The sequence below is a fragment of the Sinocyclocheilus grahami genome, unplaced genomic scaffold (assembly GCF_001515645.1).
Source record: "Sinocyclocheilus grahami isolate Dianchi unplaced genomic scaffold, SAMN03320097.WGS_v1.1 scaffold219.1, whole genome shotgun sequence".
NCBI lineage: Eukaryota > Metazoa > Chordata > Actinopteri > Cypriniformes > Cyprinidae > Sinocyclocheilus > Sinocyclocheilus grahami.
The window spans coordinates 687066-710083 of NW_015505398.1; the positions used below are offsets into that span (position 1 = coordinate 687066).

The following is a 23018-nucleotide window of genomic DNA, read 5'->3' on the forward strand; positions in this document are numbered from 1 at the left end:
GAGAGAGAGAGAGAGAGAGAGAGAGAGACAGGGTCACATCACAGTGGAGTCAGCTGTCTTAACCGTGGCTTGTGTACTGCAAACACATACCAGCTTCATCACTGTGTCTGTCACGCGACTCTGTTCTAGTGTTGTTACGTTCCTGAACGAATCGTTCTTTTTGAACGAATCTTTTTGGTGAACGAATCATTCTCGTTCACGTAATCCATTGACTCATATTTCTTGTTCACTGAAATTCCTCCCTCCAGAGCAGCACGGCACTATTGACAGCGCATGCGCAGATCAGTGAACCGGGTAGCTCTGTGGACTGTTTCATCCTGTCAAAGAATGACTAAACCTCGAGCCAATAGCCTTCGAGTATGAGATGCGACGGACCATGTGATTTGTTGAATGTAGTGAATAGGGATGGGCGACACCCCTTATTTTGTTTTCGATACGATACCGATATTTTTCAAGGCAGTATCGTCGATATCGATACCGATTCGATACTTCTGCACTAAACTTTTAAATTATGAAATGTATTAAATTATTAAATTACTAAGAGTACTCGCTAACAAAGGTTATTCGTCCAATTCAATGCATTTGAACACATTATTATTATTATTTTAAATAAACAAAATCACTGGTAAATAAAACACACCTTAGTATCGATATTTTTAGTTTGATTATCGATACTTTCGATACTCGCGTCAGTATCGATATATCGATACTTAGGATCGATACGCCCATCCCTAGTAGTGAACGAATACGCCCTTCACTAAACGAGTTTCTTTTGAGTCTGAACGAGAGAGATCTTCTCATTCGTGAACGAGTTGAATGAACTAGTACATGTCGTTCGTGAGTTGAATGAACTGGTACATGTCTTGTTCGTGAACGAAATGAGAGTGTATGTCGGCCATTAAGCATGTCAATCTCGATCAGCAATCAGCAGGAATCAGATGCAAAGCGCAGTTATAGGTACTGTGCAAATAAACTTGTTTATATATTCATATTTAGCATACAGAACATAACTTTATGTTCGTTTAATCCCTGATTTATGAATGTTTAAATGTCTGACCAAACACTTAAAATGTTAAATATGCAAGAAAACCTTGTGCTTTGGTCATCTGAACAACTTATTTAGACTTTATTTATTTAATGAGGAGATTATGCACACATTTTAATAAAGCCAAATCAGTTTTTTGTAATAAGTGAATACGTTCGTTGACTTAAGACATAACAGATAAGACACTATTGTTTGCCAGCTGCTGGCGTATTTATGTAATATGAAGAAATGGTCACTGAACGAATCAGTGAACGAATCTGAACGAATCATTTTGGTGAACGAACTAAAAATCAACGAATCTCTTGAAAGAATCAAAATTTCCACCACTACTCTGTTCCCCTTTCTGGTTCTATCTTTACATTAATTTGAAAGATGAAGCTCGCGATTATGGTAAGGGGCGTTACATTTCCGACGAGTGCTTGCGGTGTTCGGCCAATCACAATGCACTGGGTCAGCTGGCCAATCAGAGCAGGCTGCGCTTGTCGGAAGGAGGGACTTTGTAGAAAACGAAGCGTTTGAGAGAGGCGGGGCATAGAGGACCTACAATAATGTACAGTATTTGAAAAATAATGTGTTTTTTGAACATTAAAGCATGTCAACATATTCTGTTACACCAAATACACAAAATAATGATCTTTAAAAAAGCATCATATGACCCCTTTAATCATCATTTGTTCATGATTAACACGTTTATTGAGATACTAGTACAATGTTGACATTTCAATTATTTACAAGTGATTAATAATATATTAACTAGTAACTATTAACCATTTACTAAGTATCTGTTTGATTATTTCATGATGCTATTTTTTAACTTACGACAGATGTGTAAATCGTTAGCATATTACTTAATAATCATTTGTGAACGTATAGTCATGTTTTGTAAATTATTAGTTCATCATTAACTAATTACTTGTAAATTACTTGTAAATGAATTAACAAAACATACACAAATTGTTAGCATATCGCTTATTAATTGCTTATGAATGTTTTGTAAATGATTAGTTCATCATTAACTAGTCCCTTATAAATGACTTACAACTGAACGTTATTATAAAGTGTTACCCATGTTTTTGAGCCACTTGAATGAACTGGTTTATAATGGCCATTTGTTCAGAAATTGGACAACACTTTGTGGCATATGTTAGTGACCATATAAAGGTTGCTACATTTTTTAAATGAGTGCAGTCATGAACAAATTTCAAATTTCATCTAGTAAAGAATCATAATTATATAAAATCATTGTCAGGGCATTTGTTTACACCCTGGTACATATACAGCTAAACATATTTATGCTAAATTCATCATTTCTGATATCATCATCTCATAAAATGGATTGAAATGTATAGTGGTACAAATTGTTGCAGATTCTGAATACACCTGACAGTCGGCCCAGAAGGATTAACTACACACCCTATTTGACACCAACACAGGCTTGCAAACCAACACCTCTTTTTCCAATTTCATAAGTGACTGAGCAGCAGCGGCCCGATAGCACAAGCTGTAACATGGCAGACCGTGGCCTATGTGAACACTAGAGTAGATTGCTTTAGTTCCAGAGCTCGTCTCTGAGTCTCTCAATACAATCTGGACTCCTCTCAACATCATGACAGAAAGCTCGAAACTGCCGCTTCCCTAGAAAACAGGCTGCTTTGCCACAGCCAAAGAGACTCTCAAAGAGACATGACAGCTGTGGCAGCTTTGAGACACACAGGACACTGCTTCAGCATTTCTGCTGTGAGCCATTACAAATGTTCATCTCCGTTTAGATTTATGCTGGGTAAACTATTGCAGACACAGAAAACGTCCAGTACAGCATGGCTATTTTTCTCTTACGGGGCATGTGCTGAGCTCCAGTCAAATAGCTTTGGGCTAAATACAATGGATTTAAGTCTCACCCGCATGATTGAATGTGTAGCTACAATATTTCTGAATTTAACCCCACTAGGTTAAGTCAATCTGAAATGACATACTATTAAGATCCACAGCTATGGAATCGAATAACCCTGATAAAGTAAGAAAGCAGCTGAAATGGCAAATCCTTTTAAGGCTTTATTGTATTTTTGCTAAGATCGTGTGTATGTTAGTGAGATTACATGCCAAATAATGGCTAATAATTACTGTATTCCTTTAAAATGACTATTAATCCAATAGCAAACACATACCAGACTTCACTGTTGCCTGTTTTAATACTCACATTGTATTTATAGGGCTCTACATAAGTAGGTCATGCTGAGAAAACTAGTCCCGTTAGGATTCTGCCCCTCATTATACAGCGATTCTACAGATGATTACTTCTACTGTAAAAGTCCCAAATGATCAACATGAAAGAAATGTTTAGAGAAAAGAGGTGCTGAGAAACATGCTAACATAAAAGCTCAGACATCATCTTCAAATAAAAAACCTGGTTTAACAGATTCATAAGCACTGCTGATTAAATGTTTAAATTAACAAGGCCTTTCACCAAAGTGATTCAGATGCAACAATTGGCCCACAAAAACAAAGTAAAATGATGCAAGAATTGGATAAGGAGAGAAAAACAACATGAAGAATGTATGAAGTGTTTTCACTCTAGAGAATTTAAACTTTCATGGATTGTCCTAGCAAGTGAGTTCATGCACATACACTCCCACACACACACATCTCTGCATATTTCAAATTTAAAGGGATAGTTCATCCAAAAATTTAATTTCTGTCATTAATTACTCACCCTCGTGTCGTTTCAAATCCATAAGACTTTTCATTCATCTTCAAAATACAAATGAAGATATGTTTATGAAAACCTGTGCAAACAAAACTCTAATGCATCAAACGTACAAAAAGGGATTGTCGAGGTAATTCATATCAATCAAGCAGTTTATTAAAACTCTTCTGAAGAGGCACAAAAGCCTAAATCAAATCTGTACTTGTCTGTGTGAATCTGTCTCATCTTATTTTTTTATAGTAGCTTTGGTTGCATGGACCAAAAGGAAAGGGTTTTATTAAAATATACTGATTTGTGTTTCAAAGATCAACAAAAGTATTATAGGATTAGAATGACATGAGGGTGAGGGTAAATGTCATTTTTGGGTGTACAATCCCTTTAAAGGGTCTCTGTGTTTAAGTGCCACACATTGGACAGAATGTATGATAAAGTGACGTACACTGTGGCAAAAGAGTTAAAATAGACCTCTTACCACCCTTTGAACGCTTTCCTGTCAAAGGAACATGACATATTACTGTAACATGTCCAATCAAATCAAATAATTAGCCTAAACTGACATTCTCAATGCACCCCATTGACTTTACAGTAATGACATGAACTCAGTGATTCAACCTCCTTGCACAGATGTTTATTACGTGGCCACATCTGTTGAGAGTGAAGCATGCTGGTGCTCAGTGCTGTGCAGGTCTGCTCACGGTCAGTGAGGACACTCAAGCTCTCATGCCCATTCACTCAACAGCAGTGGGAGAGCAGGGGGTGAAGGGCAAAGCCAGGGGAAGGGAAGGGCGTGATTGACAGGGTGAGAGGATGGCACATCTTTAAAGCTACACGATCCTGATAACAGCTCTTTTCTTTAAGACAGTCCAAATGCACAATATGAATATAATTACATACCATGTTTTGGTATAAGGCACTGAGAAAGGGGGTTTTGTTTGAAATGTCATACTATCATACTAACAGGCTACTGTTTTTAAAGTATGCCGAATGTAGGTTATACTGTGCACAATAATATTCTGTATGAAATACATGGATGACCTTTTTTCCAAATTATACATTTGCAGTACAATATTAGCACATTACCAGTACACTGTATACTGCCTACTATTTTCAAAAGACATATGTGAAACAAAGCATTAAAGCTGGAATACAGTACATGACTTGCCTATATTTTTACCCTGATTTTCAGTTTGGACAAGTCAACGCTAGTTTTTCAAAGTCAGAGCTAGTCTGCAGATTTGAGCTGACAGATTTCACAGAAAATCAGAAAATAGCGTATTATGGGGCACAGACTCTTGACGTTTTAGCTTCTGACAATGATTCAGTCAAATGACAACAGGCATTTATATTTTGAGTCAGTTTTAAAATGCATGCAACAAGGTGCATGTCTCCGCACGAGTTTGTAGTGTTCCGAACTACTCAAAAGTCTGGCAGTCCTGTGTATGATGGCTAGAGTTTATCTTTAACCATTTACAAAGCCGACAAGTGAAGTATTCACTTTAGTTCTGATAAGGTATTAAAGGTTGTGTAGTGTATTCCAGTCGTTATGCAGCTCTAAACATTACAGGCAGTGATTATTTTGTTATTTTGCATTTCTAAACTAAGTAAACTGTATGTATATATATATATATATATATATATATATATATATATATATATATTCCCTTTGTGTATTCCAATACACTGGATTTGGAAGTCATCCAGGTACTTTGTGCACATGGAAAATGTGCTTATTGTGCACAGTATACAGAATGCAGAATGATATTATGAAATGCCAAACTCCCTTTTCTGTATTACACAGTGATATTGCTTTTGGACAGTAAGGTTTGGGGCTGTCCAGCAGAGGGAGCTGTAACAGGCTCTTCACCAAGTGCACAAACAGCCATGTGAGAAGACAGGCAGAGGATTTCTCTGTTCTTTCATTTTATCATCTCCAGCAGGAACCACAGTCTAGCCCATCACATTTCTACTCGTAGAACGAACAACTTAAAGCCACATTGATTTACTTGGGACACAGGTTTGATTTAGATATCAGCAAGAAATTTCCTGGATATGTACTGTATATAAACCCTTGTTAATACACGCGAGTGTGCTCTAGCATGCTCTCTCTGTGAGTGTGTGAGACCGCTAAGAAGAGTGTGTGTATGTGTGCAAGTGCCTTGCAATGCAATTCTGTGCAATGTGCTCTGATAAGGTCAAACGTGTATTTCCAGCACCTTTAGATAAGACATCACATCCGACATTAATGGAACAGTGGATACATTGCATCTAGAGAAGTTAATTTTCATATTAACAATCTGATGGACTAAAAATGTCTTTGAAACCACCTCTAACAACCATTTGAAACACTGGAAAGACTCATTTGACCTTGAGGGGTGTGTGCAGCGTTCAGTGCTCTGCAAGGGTGGGCTAGGCGCCATGCATGTTCAGGATGCTGTGTAAGAGAGCAGAAACAGAGAGAGAGAGAAAGAGCCAGAGAAAGAGGTGTGTTCAGTGGAGTGATTGGCCACTCACCAGACAGCTGCTGGACACCAGGCTGGTCATGTGTACTTAACAACTGAGCCTGAATCGTCTCCACCACCCGTTTGAAGCGTCGGCTGGGACCTGCCAGGGACACACACGCAGGAACTATTTAAATGTTTCACAATGATCCTGTACAAACTGGTACAGGCATGTCTTTTGAAATGAATGTACATTTATGCTGACACATCCTGGGTTTATTCCCCATAGCGGCTGCCTCATAAAGTCTAATGGGATGAGGCAGATTTTATATGGTGCTTTCGGCCCACGGCTGAGTTTATGACACGTGCACACACACGCACTTTAAAATGTGTGACTTTAAGAACAAGATTCAATCCCCTCTGTGTAGCCGAGAGAGCAAAAAAGAGCGAGGGGGAGAATGAAAAGCGAGGGACGGGGTTTGCAGTAATGGCACCAGCAATGCGGGATCTTTTTGGATTGTCCTTTGAAACACAGCAGGTTGAAAATGCATAGTGATTACCAGGAGGCAAAAAGGCCTCTTTTAGTTTAATTTTTTCCATTACCCCCTCGAGCAGTCTGTCTATTTTCAGAGTCTTAGTAAGAGAGGGGGAGTGTAATGGAGGAGGGGATCGCTTGCGGAATGAGAGAGAGGGAGAGAAAAAAATTCTCTCACCACTGCGAAAGACAAAGTTCAACATCATCAACCAGCCTCTCCATCACCCACACACACATCCCTTTGCGTTTCTATTGGCTGCCAGCGAGTTTATGACATCAAAATGGGCTTCTCACTGTAGGCATGGTTACCTGAGAGCAGTGTGAAAGTGACAGAGTAGATGCCGTTCTCCTTGGTGGCAGCCGTGCTTTCGGTGTAGGTGATGTCCACCTGGAACTTCACTGGTTTTTGGAACACGGTGGGGCCGGCCGTGGATTTGTATTCTGCCCGGAAACTCGTCTGAGACACCACACTGTGGCTGAGGCTGGGAATCTGAGAGAAAAATTCACCCCAAAATGAACATTGTGCAATTATTTAGCCCTTTGGTGTGTCTTTTTTTTCTCAATGTAATGAATGTACTATATTTTAGTTCAATAATGGTTTTCTTTAATAGTTTGTATTTTTAAAGGATTTTATGGTACTAAATAATATTTTATGAGCATAGAGCTGAATTTCTGTTTCCAAATTTCCAAAACTTTTCCAAAATCAGAGCCATAATTCTAAACAAGTGTTGCAAATTTGAGATTGATATCAGTAAGATTGTACTCCGCGAGGAGTACAAGTGTGCATATTACTTCAGGACCATTTAACCTTTCTGAATCATGCCCATTTTCACACAGTTTTATAGTAAGTTTTATACCATTCTGATGAAGTTAAAATTCTTTCAAATTAAATAAAAATAATAAAAACAATTCAATAAAAAAAATGTCCAAAGAGCACCAGAGGGGTATTACTTGTATCTTTCTTCAAAAGGTACATTTCTAAGAATATCCTGGACATTCCTTTCGATATAATGACAATATAGGAGAACTGGGGCAGTCAAGTTCCAAAATGACAGAAAAAAAGGTCTTTAAAAGTGGTCCATAAAACTTTGTGAAAGTGGTCCATTTTTAGGTTTTCTGAAGTCATATGATTTGTGCGAGGGACAGAAACTTGTTATCCACTGAAAATCTTGACATCCATCCTAGCTCTCTTTCATGCATTCATGAGTTAAGTGATAGAAGATTTGCCAATGATTCTTTATTCTGAGTCAGATCTTTTCAATCAATCAGTTGATACAGTTCACAAAACTGGTCTGAATGATTTGTTCAATTCAGCTCAATGATTCGGTCGCAGAGCGTAACAGCCCACTAGAGCAGAAGATTATCAGTGAATAATTTCAATACTGGTCTGTTGTTGTCACACAGAAGATTTGGAATATAGCACACAAGCCTGACACTTCTGATATTTGTATTGTGTTTTTGCATCATTTTTGAAACTTAAAAGCCCCACCCACGATAGTAAGAAAAGTTAAACAGGTTTGGAACGAGATAAGGGTGAGTAAATTAACACAGAATTCACATACTCATTGGAGACTTACAGAGAGAAAGGCGTGTACAATATCTGCTTTGATGGAGCTCAGAGGCTTGTCCCGAATCACCACAAAAATCTGCTAACATTTGTCATGACACACAATTTGCTGACAACTGAAAAGTACTGGAAAGTTTCTAAAATATTTCATGTCAAAAGCCTGTGTGTAGGTTTGAATGCCTCAGATATGGCTCATTTCTCAACCCTGCTTGAAATCGCAGAGATTTTACCACAGTCAGTGACTATCAAGGCCATCTTTGAGCCAGCCCAACATATTGTGACACTCTCTCACCAAGAACTTTACAAAACAACAGCAAAATAAGAGGAAAACACTCCAGAAGAAAGTTTCCACCGTGGTGCTGCTTTGCGTGCCTGTGAAGCTAAGTGGAACTAAAACACTGAATTATTCATGACGAACTATTCCCTGATAATGTCTTCCGCAACAAACTAGGCTAATGGGGCCAGGAATAGTGTTTGGACCACCACATTAACTTTAGCTGCAGAGTTTTCAGAGCTCCTTTCAAATTATAATAAAATTTGGAGAAAAAGTAAGTACAAAGAGCAAAAGTTAAGTGTCTTAATTAAGCAAGCTTTAATTGAGTGTTGGTGATTTAACTCTCAACAGCTCAGGTTAATACAAAAGGTGATACATTTAGCCCCACACCTAGTAGAACAATGAGTATTAAACTAACATTTATTTTAATTAAATTATAATTGAGTATTATTTTAATGTTTCTTTCACACTCTGGGATGTAATAAAACTGTATTTTACTTGATTGTCTTTGAAAATTGCTAATACTTACTCGGGGGAAGACTCTGGTGTTAGGCTGGACATTTCCTCTTGTGTGGGAACTGGAAAGAGACAAAGCGAACAAGCCTCAGTGGAAATTGCATCATACTCTATATCCTGAGAGATTAGACATTCATAACCTGAGGAGGGGAATGCTGATTAACCACAGCTAATTACTCCAAACCTGCAGAGATTAAGAGTAATTCAACCCCCACTATCAGCTCATCTGATCCTCTTCCCAGTAAAAGAGGGAAAGAGGAACAGCTGGAGGTGAGGGGAGATGCTTGTGCAGTTTTCATTATCATTACTAGATATATCAGCAGATATAGCTGATAATGGAGTATCATTGAGTTTATTACCCAGTGATCTGTAAAATCAGTCCTTAGAGAATATCCCTCGCTAAGAGGGGAACGTCAACCTAAAACCCCAATAATAAAGGATTAGCAAGCATTGTTCTTTCACCTAAATACTTTTTACTGTATATGTACATAGGCTATGGTGCTTTATTTTACACCAGATTCTGCATATCATTGCTTTAGTGCCATATAAAATTAGGGTTTTATAAGGGATGCATAATAAATTGGTAGCATTAGACATCCTGCAATTCATTATTTAATTGTGCATGCAATGCTTTTTCTTTTCTTTTTTGTATTTTTTTTGTCATTTTTACATTTAGATTAACCTTAAAATTAACAGATACAGTTAAAGTTAAAATATACTTTTTTTATAAATATAAATTTTTAATTCTGTCATAATTTTCTCACCCTGATGTTACTCCAAACCTGTATGGCTTTGCTTCTTCTGTGGAACACAAGGCTGATGGTTTGAAGTTAGTTTTTTTCATGCAATAAAAGTAAGTAGGGTCCAGCATTGTTTTTGACTTTAGTTAAAAATATAATAAAAAATCTTCAAAGTGTTTTCTTTTATGTTCCACAGAAGAAAGTAAGTCACACAGGTTTGGAATGACATTGATGGGCGAGTAAAAGACGACAGAATTTTTATTTTTGCGCAAAGGATCCATTTAGTATTTAAACACACTAATTTGTTAAATGTTATCTTTTGTAAATTTCAAAATAAATATCCATTTTTCTCACTGTATGTTATAATGTTGTAATAAATTCTAAATTCACTTGTATATTTAAAATTATTAATTATAGTTTTCGTGTTTTCATATAGTTACACAAAAGAGTAAAATATAATCTAATTTTAATAATCTGTTATTAATAAATTAACTCAGATTTTTAATTTTTAATAAGGTAATCCCTTGTTTATTTAATCAGAGACATTACACATAAAAAAAAATCACCATATCAATGTAAATGTTCCTAGATTTAGGCAAAATGACAAATTTCCTTTTGCAGTCCCTGGGCAGGTTGATGTAAAAGGTTATTAAAAAGTGCTTTGAGATGTCTCCAGCACTGCTGGTACCTTGTAGTTTCCTGCGGTGGAAGCGTGGTGAGCCAAGGAAGCTGTTCTTAATGGAGTTGAGGCGTGTTCTCCACGGCATGCCTCCAATGGAGGGGCTGGGGGGTGGCGTGGGGCTAGGGGTCCCCGCTGGGCTCTCCTTAGGTGTGTGCACCGGTGTTCCTTTCGGAGTTGGTAATGGGCTGCCCCTGGGGGAGGGGTAGGGCGTAACCTGTATGGTGGAGATAGATTTGCCGTTGTGGTCAGTCCCGGCCAGCGGGTGAAGGTGGTGAAGCCGGATGGGCGAAAGGGGCAAAAGGGGAACAGAGAGCTTGGGTGGCACCGTGAGCGGTGGCCGGCGCACTTTCGGGCTGCCGGGCATCGGCGGGGGCAGGGTTTGGCAGGGCGTAGACGGTTCCGACTTGGCCGCAGATGGCACGGCCATCGTGTTAGGGAGCGGGTTGGACCTGGTGGCCTGCAGGGGCTTGTCTGCAACTTTGGGCTTGGCTGGAAGGGTCTGGGTTTTGTTGTAGTGCTGATGGGCAACTGTCTTTGGTTGAAAGGTTTTGGGGGAGTGGGGGCCTGTGCCGTTCACCCGGGACACAGGCGCGTGGGTGGGGCTGTGGTTGGGCGACTGCGTGAGTTCTGCGGATTGTGGAGGAACGGCGAACCGCCGCATGGGCTGTAAGAGCACATGCACAGAGCCAGCAGCACAAAAAGAGCCAACACAGCCCATACACACAACACACGGCCCCGTAGTTAACAGGCATTACGGCGCAGACGCACACACACCGACACCAAACATGAAAAGATGGTGAACAAGCCACCGGTGATGAGAAGTGAGGGAGGAAGTGCAGAAAGAAAGAAAGAAAAAACATGCCATTAGCACAACCAGCCAAGAGGCAACAAGACAGTGGGAAAAAAATGTTCCCAAACCAGTGTTCCCAAAACAAATCAAAATCAAAATCAGCAACAGAAATTAGCAACAAAAAAGCTCTGGGTTGTTGTTGGGATGAAAATAAAAGAGGTGCTGTCAGCACTGACTAAGCAAGCAGGAAATTTGTGCAAGGCTTTGCTGTAAAAGGACGCTATTGTCAGAATACCTCTTATAATTTGAAATAATCATCATGAATTAGGTAGAAATAACATAAAATGTGATCCAGAAATATATGCTGCCTCAATTAACGAGTTTTTCAAGACAATAGCGCCACACTATCAAAATGGCTAGTGGAAATAAGTGGAGTTGACCATTAAACAGAGCATAGAGTACAATGCTGCTGTTGGAGGTATGATATGAGGATGCTGTTTGACAGATGATGCTAATAATAATTATATTTCGGTCAGAAACAGGGGATTGATTCAATAAAGGCCACTAAAAGTAAAGAGTGTGATTACAATCAGCAAAGTGAAAGCTCATCAAGCATATTGTAAAACATCATAGAAATACAATGGAGTGTTAACTGTACCAGCCGCAACCATAGCACGACATAAAGAAGAGCACGAATGCAATAAAATGGATTTTTAAAGCTCTTTCATACCACAGGGAAGATTCTTCCATGACAAACCTTTAAGTCTGTGTCTGAGCAGTAAAACTAATCTCAGATGAGCTGTATCAAGGAGTTCTTCACAGACTAATTCAAATTACTTCCACCAAGCCTGTTCTCTACGTGAGCCATTTTCATCAGTGAAAGGGCACCACTGCAGACATTCTCCAAATGTAGAACATTTCAAACAGTAGAATATTTGATCAGGTCGGATTCAGAATTGACTTTGGGATGAATCCTGCTGGGAATTCCTTGATTTAACTCAAGGACTGCATATTGGGAGGTCTTAGTAGTGGATTTGTAATCTTTTAGCCTCTTAAACAAATCAACTGTAAAAGCTGGCTACATCCAGAGTCTTCACCGTTAGTAAGGAACCAGGGATTTTCAAGGGATTTTAACAAGCCATTAGTGACTTGGGCTTCAAATATTTCCAGGCAACAAGCCTGTGAATTGGGCATAGATTAGCAGTAATTATGCTAAGCATGGTAGACTGATTGGGCTAGAAGTAGTGAATCGGTGGGGGCAGACAGCAATACTGCGGCTGCATTTCAGCTTATAGGTAATATACGATTGGCTGTCTTGTTTAACAAAGCTAACAATATACAGAATTATCATTAATGCTCCATCATCACTAACAATTCTCAGAAATAATCTTTCATGTTGCATTATGCCTTCAAGGACCCACTTGGTGGATAGAAAGACAGAACAATGCCCCCTTTTTACATATTTTATCAAATTTAGTGTTGCACTTTAAACCTGTCCTGTAATAACATGCGTATGGTACCATACTAATGCATTCAAATATTTTTTATAAACATACATTCCCATTCAAAATTTGGGGTTGGTAAGATTTCTTAATGTTTTTGAAAGGTGTTCACCAAAGCTGCTTTTATTTGATTAATAAACAAATAGTGAAATAATATTGCAAATTTAAATAACTGATTTACATTTGAATATATTTTTAAATGAAATTTACTCCAATGATGACAACCCTGAATTTTAAAGACAACTCCAGTCTTTAGTGTCGCATGATCCTTCAGAAATCATTCTTATTAGTATCAAAGTTGAAAACAGTTGTGATGCTTAAAATGTTTTGTGGAAACCATGATACATTTTTGCAGGATTCTTTGATGAACAGAACATTCAAAAGAACAGCATTGTTTTGAAATAGAAAGCTTTTGTAACAAATGTAAATGTCTTTACTGTCACTTTTGATTAATTGAATGTATTCTTGTTAAATAGAAGTATTCTTTTTTCTTTAAAAAAATCATACTGACCCCAAACTGTTGAATGATTCCCAACTGTTGAATTTACATACTTTTACAATGCCCAGCAACACTACCTGTTTAAGATCCCTGCATTATGCAATCAATGCATATATTGATGCTGAAGATCAAACAGATGTGGCAATGCATATTCTATAGATAGACGCCACACCAGCTGGCATGGGTTTCAACACAACCAGACTCTCTGAGTGAAACCAATGTTTTAATATGGATGGAAGGCTTACCCGAGGACTGCTGAGGGGACTAGTGGACAGACCAGAAGAGGCTCCACTGATGGACCGGGACCTAAAGTTACACAACATACATAGTAAAGACGTTTCTGCCTCACATATAGCACACTGTTGTATCTCTATAGGAGGTTCAGCATGTTGTGTGGGTGAAAAATGATTTATAATTGATTTTATTCCTGGACAGAGACAGCAGTATAACACCAGACCTCTATATTTTACTATAAATCTTGCATTTCTGTTAATTACATGTCAACTTTCTACGTAGGCCTTTAGGTATTTTTGTTGATTATCCTATTTTTACATTTTGGGTTGCTATTAAATTTGAGCAATTGATAATTTCTCATCCTAAAGATGAAAAAGGTCATCACAGCCTTTTATGAGGTTCTGTATGAGGCCCTGAGTTCTTCCGAACTTCATTGTGTATTAGATGGTGAGCTTCAGTAATTCTCCAATAAATGATTGGGGTTTAATTGACCGTGGACACAACAGGTTTTGTCATCAAGGCAAATTGAAACAGTAAATCATCCCTAATGGTGTCAACATTCAGACTCACACAATTTGACTCCAGGAAGGATTTGATCCATAAACTGATCAATTGCATTTGCAAAGGCTACATAGCTGAGAATTATGCGATGGTCTCAAATTGTCTTTAATTATTCAAGCATTAAAATCCCAACACCAAATGCACTGCGGCCTGATTCAGCGCAATGCTGATGTTCATTATATGCCTCTTGCATTCAGCTAATTGGCTTACCCAAAACACAGCATCAGGAAGAGAGCTCTTTATATGTGTAATAAATGACTATGGAATTCATGGGAGGAAAGTACAGGCACTAGAGGACAGTAACTATACAAGCTAATATTTCTACTCTTTAAGCATTGTACAGTATTTGTAAAGATTTTATATGTAGTGCATCGTTAATATGAAGCTATAACTATATTAAGATAACTACTGCTTGTAAAAAATGCTGTTTAAAATTGTATAAAAGATGCAGGGGAGCTTTTCGTTTCAATGAAGTCGTTACATTTTGAATTGTAAACATGCATAAACATGTATTTGATCTATCTAGCCTGTCAGTAAAATATTCATTTACCAGTACCTAACCCAGTGCACCTCTATTCAACGCAATGATTCAATAAAAATAAATAAATTATATATAAAGAAATATTCAAGGCCCATTCTATTATCTGGCAGACTAAACAGTCTCAGTGAATGCAGACGTAGGACAGGATTGTGAAACTCAAGGTTGAAGAAAAATGCTTGAATAGATGAACACAAACAATCGGATAACCTCTGTCTCTCACCTACTGTAAGTGCACACATCACTCTAAGAAAAACAAACATCCTGGGTGAAGGCAAGAGAAGCATGAAGGCAAAACGAGAGCGAGGGGAAGAAATGAACAATTTGGGATCTACCGAGGGACAAAAATGCCAGACATCAAACGAAACATGAAAGGCAAAATCAGGGAGATAAGATGCTTTTGATGTGTGTGGAGGAAGCCAGAGGGCCACTGCTTTACCAAAACTGAGAGGCCAAACCAGGAGGAAAAAACTCTTATTTACACGTGCAACCTCCACTTTTTTTTTACTTCCTTCTCAAGCAAACTAAGCTCTTAAGATCTTAAATATCAGTGGTTGAAATAACAGGCCAGTGCTCTCTGTGGCATGCTTTGAGTGTTAAAAACCCCACTGCATCTTCAGAACAGAAAAGAAAGCATGGCGGTGGTTTATACCTCTCCTCCTTGCTTTGCAGTATGGGGTTGGCATCTGAGATATCCAAGCTTTTACTGAAAACAGATTTACTACAGTAAGAGAGAGTAAAGTTAGAGTAATTTACAAAAGTAATCATGGAGTTGAGCCAAAGCATCTACACAGGGAAAGGACACAGGGCTGATGAAATGGATCACAATGGACATGGAAAAAAGTAAAAAAGAATTGGTAATAAAATGTCAAAGATACAGAAAAATGAAAGGCACATTAGAAATCCCATTGTTCCCTTTAAAACCACTTTGAGAAATTAAAATTCAGCATATGGCACATTCAGCATGCTGCTCGACTAGCTGTGAAACGGATTTTCAGAGAATAGTAAAACACTCTGCTTTTGAAATCATTGGTTTCCTTTTCCAAAGAATTAAGCTGAGCTCATTGACCTTATTTCTTTTACTCTTCATGTGCAATTAAAAATGCATTTCAAAGCTAGTATGCAGCTTGTGATAACTGTGAACTTAATTTTGCCAATCCAAAGTTTATTTTGGCTTTTTTTTAAAGACGTCACTGTCTTCAATTTTCCCTTTCAAGGCTCCACAAAATGTGACATCCTTTCAGCTGTTTTTTACTGTGGCACTCACTGCTCCGATTGTAGAGTTTCATAAATAATAGAGGAGCGAGAGATGCGTTGCTGTACCTCTGTCCGTGTTGTGCCATGTCGATGGCACGTCTCACAGGAACAGGAGATCCGCCCTCTGTCATGCTCAGCACCTCCATGGACTTGCGCTCTGGCCTCCTCTTGTTGTGCCTCGTCAAGAGTGGAGAGTCCACTCGCTTCCTGGGAGGATCTGAAGAAACCAGCATATGATAAATTCAATGATCCATAACACATGAAAACAGCCCATTAAGCCTGTGGGTTTCATAATGGGAAAAATTGAACAGTGAATCTTTTTCATTATGCCTCTCAGCCCTCCAAAGCATGTAAATTCCAGGAAGATTTATTATTTTTTTGAAAATAAAGACATTTATAATGTTACAAAAGATTTTTCAAATAAATTCAGTTCTTCTAAACTTTCTATTCATCAAAAAATCTTGAAAAACAAATATATCATGGTTTCCACAAAATATTAAGCAGCACAAGCATTTTCATAATTGATACTAATTAGAAATGTTTCTTAAGCACTAAATTAGAATGTTTTCTGAAGAATAACGTGACACGAAAAACTACTGTGTAGTTACACACTGTGTAAGACTACACAGTGTGTAACCTCATGGAGTTTACACACTGCATGACTTTACACTAGGAAGAAACTCTGTTTGGTCCGCAAACTTTGTTTCATAACTCCTCCCCAAACTTCCCGCTGCCCTGTATCTTGCTCTCTCATTGGCTGTTTGTCATCGCTGATGTATTTTTCAGTCAGAACTCTTTTCACAGCACGTCTTTGATGATTCACACTGCGTGATTGTCAATAGCATTAACGAGCACCAATTTGCCTCAGATTTCAGGCATTTGTTGGCGATTGGGTCTAAAATCGTGCAGTGTAAACTCAGCATTAGTGAGCATCAGAAACATTTCTCACAAACATTAAAAAATCTTAAAACTCCAAACTTTTGAATAGTAGTGTATATTAAAAGAACGTGAAAAAAATTACCCATTAACTTTAATAATGAATGTCTTTAGTCTTACTGCGTATGATTCATCAGTAAACACACTGTTCTATAGAAAACTATGTTTTCGTGATCTTTCAGCAAAAAGTTTTAGTTTCCACTAGTTCTCCAAGGCTATTTGGGCAAGGAAATTATGTCACATCACAGAGCTGTTGTGAATGCCATTTCATGTTGTATTTAAGGATGAAATACAAACAAACAGATTTAGTACATAAAAGACAAATTGACTGAATCGTTCTTACCAATTTCATTTCTGGGTGGTAGATTCTGATCCTCATGGCTGGGATATCTCTCCTTACGGTCCAGCAGGAGGAAGTAGATCATCTTTTCCTGGTTATCACTGGAGGTTGAGAAGGCACGGAGAAACAAAATGTGTGTGTGGTCAAGACAGATGTCTGATATACAGTACAATCTCCAAAATAACCCTCAGCTCAGGCTAATTAACCTCATTAGTTAAAGAGCAAAGAGTAGCATGCACCTCATTCCCAGAGAGCTAAAAGACATCCTGCAGAGATCACAGGATATCTCTTATTTCATTAATGATGCAAGAAGACATAAAATATCCGACAAGAGTCTGGGCGAGTTCAAAAAGTCTTCAAATTCTCCCAGCAAGAGGCCTTGTGTTGAAATTTTCTGCCCCGGACCACACAGCGGGAAGTAAATATGACCAGTCTTTGCTGCAGGCGCCATCTGAATTGTTTAAATGCTGGGCAAGAGAAGAGACAGAGGCCGCAATGTTTTAGGAGTGAACACCCAAGCCATCTATCAGTGGGGCTAACGAAGTTGATCGCGCACAGCGGAGCGTGCGGGCGGTAATTGTGCAAAGTACGGGAGATGACAGATGAGCGGGAGGGAATGGGCTTCTCTAATAGCCTGCAGCCAAGATGCTGTACTGCGTGTTTACTAACCCTAAGAAACAAGGATGTAAAACAATAATACCCTCACATATGGTCTCCAAAAGCAAAAGCAGTCAGTCTTGTCTAATCACTGGCAATAAAACTTTGGTATCACGGGAAACAACCTTTCTGAGGTGAGCGTCTCATTCTTAGTTACTCACTCGTCTGACAGCAGGTCTTTCATCAGTTTGTTCTTGTCCCGGAAGCAGCCCAGCGAGTGCATGCTTTCCAGCACATCTGGGTCGATGTCCTCAGTGGAGGGTAGCATGCGGATCGCCACTTTCCGTGGCGCCGGTTGTTCTGGTTCTGGCTCGTTCTTTCCTCCTCTGAATACAAGATCAACAACAAGAGCATGTGAAATCATCTAGTGTTCTTGTTTATTTTTCATTAATTGAGCACACATGGTAATCGCCTCCGGCGTGTTCTAGGATCCTTGCTGGTGGTATAGGCCTAAGTCACAAACAGGCCCACATGCAATCTGCACCCACAGAAAGCTCTGGAGATTTAAAACGCCCATCATCTACAAATGAACCATCTCCCTGTGTGTTTGTTTATTAAATATTTTGGTAAATTTGATTAACGCTTTCTTCTACCAATAAGAGTGTAGTAGACCCTCAGTTCAAATTAACACATTAATTAAAACATTATAATTTTTAAATCCATTCGGAATATTTTAGCCGATTTTCTCCGACAGTCAGTTGAGGTATTATAAAAACGTCCACAGACACTGTTTAGACCCAGTAGTATTATTATCATGTATGAAAATTAAAATGAAAACTTGCCTGGTAAAATTAACAGGTAAAACTGAAACTAAAATAAAATAAATTTTATTTACCTGACTCAAAAACAAACTAAAAATAAAATTAAAAGTTGTAGTTTTTGATACACAATATATTATAAAACTTGAAACCTTTACAACCCATCTGCATTAAACATGCAAGTGCCTCTAGACAACAATAACACAAGACTATGCTGATAAATGATTTACTTACACCAGCTGCTAGATTAGAAAACATTAAAATGAAACTACACTCAATAGAAATGGCTAAATAAATTCAAATTCAAATTCAAAATTATTATAACCCTGGCCCCCAGTCACGAATCATAACTAATACAAAATGTTGGATACTGGAGAAATGCGTGTTTAAAATTGAAACAGTTCAAGACAAAAACAAGGCATTGCTTATTGGAGCAAAAACATTGAGTGAAGCCAGTCCGCTAGAGCTTAAGGGTCTTCTCCAAACACAAACACACACACACACACACTGTCATATCATTACTTAGAAAAGTGTCTTTTTTTGTACCGTATGTTCTCAGTTATTGCAGTGAGGACACACATGAACTTACAGGACATGCACAGACACAAACACACAGACAGATACTGAGCAAAAACAGCCACAGGACGACAGGCAAAAAGTGAAGTTTATACTCACATGTACCATGTGTGCTTCTGTATCTGTTCTAACTGTAAAGAGAGGAAAACACAAGAGCCAAACCATTATCCATCCATTAACAGAGCCAAACAAAGACAGCAGAGCATGACAATAAAAGCAATGAATCTATCTCTAAATGTCAGGCAGTTTCCTGCTGGCCGTCTCTAATCTCTCTCTCTTGTGTCACATGCTCTGATCTCCCCGGGTTTAAAGTGTGGAAGCTACAAAGACATGTACATTTTAGCAGCTAATTAAAGCTGTGGCCCGCCGAACAAGAACAACAGCCTTAACAGCAGCAGCCCCATCAGAGTGAATGGTTTTGGGCCTGTTCATGTAATACTGAGAGGAATGAACTGAAGTCTCTATAGTTGTTAGCAACAGATGTGTGTCTGGTGTGTGTCTTTTCAGGAGCTATAAACATTCAGCACTTGACCTGATCAGGAAACTGTGAGGAATGAACACACTGAATTAGAATGTTCAAACAAAATACTTGCTTGCGGTTGAGTAAGTAAAAAGTAAAAATAATGTTACTTTATGGCTCTGAAAAGATAAAACAAAAAATCATTGTATAGTTACAGCACTTTTGCACACTGTATTTCAATTCAAAAACCGTCGTCATATTCACTAGCCACCTGTAATTCTGTTTTCAGTGCTCCTTTATATGTAAATTAGGCTTACTGTAGCTATTTTTCACAAAAGTTACCACAATTGATGTGATGTAGAAGGCAGGCAAGAAATGCAATTTTATTTAAAATAGTGGTTCTGAACCACGGGACCAGGGCACACTAGGGGCCCTCAGCAAAATTCCAATGGCGTCTTAAGATGACTTAAATTGCTTTAAAATAAGACAAAACAAGCATGAAAACAAGCCAAAAAGATTTAGAACCACTGACTTAAAAGAGATGTTTTTGCACATTTTCTATCAATGATGCCAGCAGTAATTAATCAAATGATGATGAAATGATTGTGATCAGCAATATAACAGCAAGAATTGCAGTTACGCATAAATTGTGCCATACAAATTGTATTTAGAACAGATTTTCTGGGCCTTTAAATTCCTTTAGAGAATCAGGTGCAGGTAACCGGTGCCATCATTCTTTGAGAACTCCCTCTGAAAGTGTGCTGACAGTGGTTCAAGAAACAATGATGACACATTGTCCAGATGTCTGTAAAACTGAAGTACTTTTAGTACTCTGCAATGCTCTATTGGATTGTTTTAATTGGATCTATAAGATCATATTTCAAACTGGCAATAAGACAGTATCAACTTCCTTCCCACTCTGGAATCATACAAAAGATCTCTTTTATATAACTGACAAACCGCACAGGAAATGGGCTATGTTTGGATCCTTCCTAGGAGAGCGCTATTGTTTTCAATCTCTGAGAGATGTGGGCAGTGAAGACAGCTATCTGTTTTCTCTGGAAAGCAAAAACGGAAACTGGAGCATTTCAAAGGGTTGGTATTAGGACAAGCTTATAAACCTCTCGTCACTCCAGCACGTTACAGGAAAAAGGGGGTGGCTCTGAAGCAGAACAATGAAAATAGTAGCTGAGGGAGGAGAGCAGAGAGATGAGGAGACCATGAAAGAGAGAAAGAAAGAGATCGACAGAAGCGCAGACACGCAAACTTTTTGAAGCTAATGTGTGAGATCCGGACAGACAGGCTGGTTGGATTAGTTCTGCTGTGTGTTGACCTGAAGTGACAGCTCAAAAGCAGAAGAGCTCTCAGACCCATAACACTTATTTAATAGAAATCAGCTTAATATACTGTAGATGTCTGTGGAACTGAACAGCCAACCAGCATATGTAAACAGTGTAGTGCACATGTAACACTGTCACCACCTATGATTCCTTAGGCCACATTATACATTTAAGAGATAAATCATCTCTTTTTTTCAGCTATCAGGTTTTACAAGTTTTGAATGATGATATTATGAGATAAAACTGTAAATATGAGCGTGACGATGCTGGACCCTGACCGTGAGTCGTTTGGTGGCGTCCACCTCGATCATCCCCCTTAGGAGGTTCTGGCAGTCTGGAGGAATGAAATGGGGCATGTGAAAGACCCCGAGCTTCACTTTCTCCAGCAAGTTCCTCAGGTTATCATCGTCGAATGGCAAAGCACCCTGACAGAGAGAAATATTACGTCAGTACTAATACTATAATCAATCATTGTGTGGGACAAAATCCCCCCCAACTCCTGTTTTCAGAATAATGTCAACCAATATTTATTTTTCAATGGTTGATTCTTAATTTATTTTTGGTCCCCCTAATCCTGTATACACTAACGTCAAAAGTCTGGAGTCAAGAAGATTTTTGTCATATTTTGAAATCTTTTATGCTCACCAGGGCTGCTCTTACACATATTTTTATACAGTAAAAACAGAAATATTGTGAAATATTATTACCATTTAAAATTACTTTTTTCCATTTTAATATATATTTAAAAATTTCATTTATTCCCATGTTGGCAAAGCTGAATTTTCATTAGCGATTACATTCAGCGTCACAAGATCCTTAAAAAAAAATCATTCTAATATGATGCTTTGGTGCTCAAGAAACATTTCTTATTGTTGTAAATGTTAAAAACTATTGTGCTACTTAACATTTTTGTGGAAACTGTGATGAATTTTTTTTTTTTTTTTTCAGGATTGTTTGATGAATCAAAAGAGCAGGAATTATTTGATATATCATTTTTTGTAACAATGTAATAGTCTTTACTGTCACTTCTAATCAATTAAATGCATCATTGTTGAATAAAAGAACTAACTGAAAATAATATTAGCACATTATTAAAAAAGTTATTAAAAGAAATAAAATACGTTGAAATCATGTTTTCTCTTGGATTTATATCTAAACAAACAATGGGGGAATTGAAAAAATAGGAATGATAAATGCTTTGATAAAAATACAACACCCCCACCACATTTGAGAGTTTTATGAAGGATATCTACACAGGAAGTAGGACGCAAAATAAATAAAGAAAAGGCTGACATAGAGAGATGATTGTGCTTTGATAATTAGCTTTGTTTTGTGCCAGATACACTTCATCATTTTCACATCAGAGAGACCCATCAGGGCCCCTGACACTACTGAGATGTCAGCGCTTGATAAATGACACAGAAAATTCACAAGCATGACTGACGACAGGGCCACGTAATAGATGATATAATCTAGCAAAAACTAGCAAAGTAGAGAGATGATAAATAAAAAAAGGATGCAGAATGCATCCCTAACAAAAGGTCTTTGAGCACTGAAAGATCAAAGAACAGCTTCCTGGGATACGCAGGAATAATTTCATTGTTTTGTGAATAGGATGCAGTTAAAATAGAGCACACAAACACAAAAGAGAAAAGGGAAAGAATTGGCTTTTCAATTTCACTGGGGCAAACGGTTCTTCTGGGTTGTGTTGGGCTCATGGTCTTGAACAGTAATTACACTTGAACCAGCTTGATTATCCAGACTCAAGGCAAGCCGTCTGAGGGTTCAGAGTTGTTGTCTGGTTTGAGGCTGATTTAATTATAAGCTAGTGCCATTTGTCTCAGTTATTTGATGTTGGACAAACTAAACAAGCATGGATAAGAAAATTCTAAATGTGATCAACAGCTTGGTGTGACCATACTGACCACAATCATCACTGGCACGGAGCTGAGTAGGAATTTTCAGTTCGTTCTCTACTGGAGCTTAGCAGTAGGCTTGCATGGGGAATTGTGGGATTGACAGCCGAGCCGAGTAAGCAGTTGGAACGTCAAAAAGTTAAGAAATGTTTA

The 23018-nt window shown here is 38.2% G+C and overlaps 2 protein-coding genes across 2 annotated transcripts in view; both read right to left on the reverse strand.

The window, feature by feature from the left end:
- The window catches only part of LOC107596487 (serine/threonine-protein kinase BRSK2-like), an 11475-nt gene extending 2931 nt beyond the window's left edge, over positions 1-8544 (reverse strand). Inside the window, exons 1-4 of the mRNA XM_016287234.1 lie at positions 8494-8544; positions 8300-8368; positions 7032-7212; positions 6261-6350 (exon numbers count right to left, since the gene is read on the reverse strand). Coding sequence (XP_016142720.1) covers positions 6261-6350; positions 7032-7212; positions 8300-8368; positions 8494-8544 — 391 coding nt within the window. The remainder of the gene's footprint in view (positions 1-6260; positions 6351-7031; positions 7213-8299; positions 8369-8493) is intronic.
- Positions 8545-9088: 544 nt separating this feature from the next.
- Positions 9089-23018, reverse strand: part of LOC107596488 (serine/threonine-protein kinase BRSK2-like) — a 151529-nt gene continuing 137599 nt past the window's right edge. Inside the window, exons 8-16 of the mRNA XM_016287235.1 lie at positions 21228-21374; positions 19249-19280; positions 17977-18141; positions 17162-17259; positions 15949-16099; positions 15278-15346; positions 13538-13598; positions 10508-11165; positions 9089-9141 (exon numbers count right to left, since the gene is read on the reverse strand). Coding sequence (XP_016142721.1) covers positions 9089-9141; positions 10508-11165; positions 13538-13598; positions 15278-15346; positions 15949-16099; positions 17162-17259; positions 17977-18141; positions 19249-19280; positions 21228-21374 — 1434 coding nt within the window. The remainder of the gene's footprint in view (positions 9142-10507; positions 11166-13537; positions 13599-15277; positions 15347-15948; positions 16100-17161; positions 17260-17976; positions 18142-19248; positions 19281-21227; positions 21375-23018) is intronic.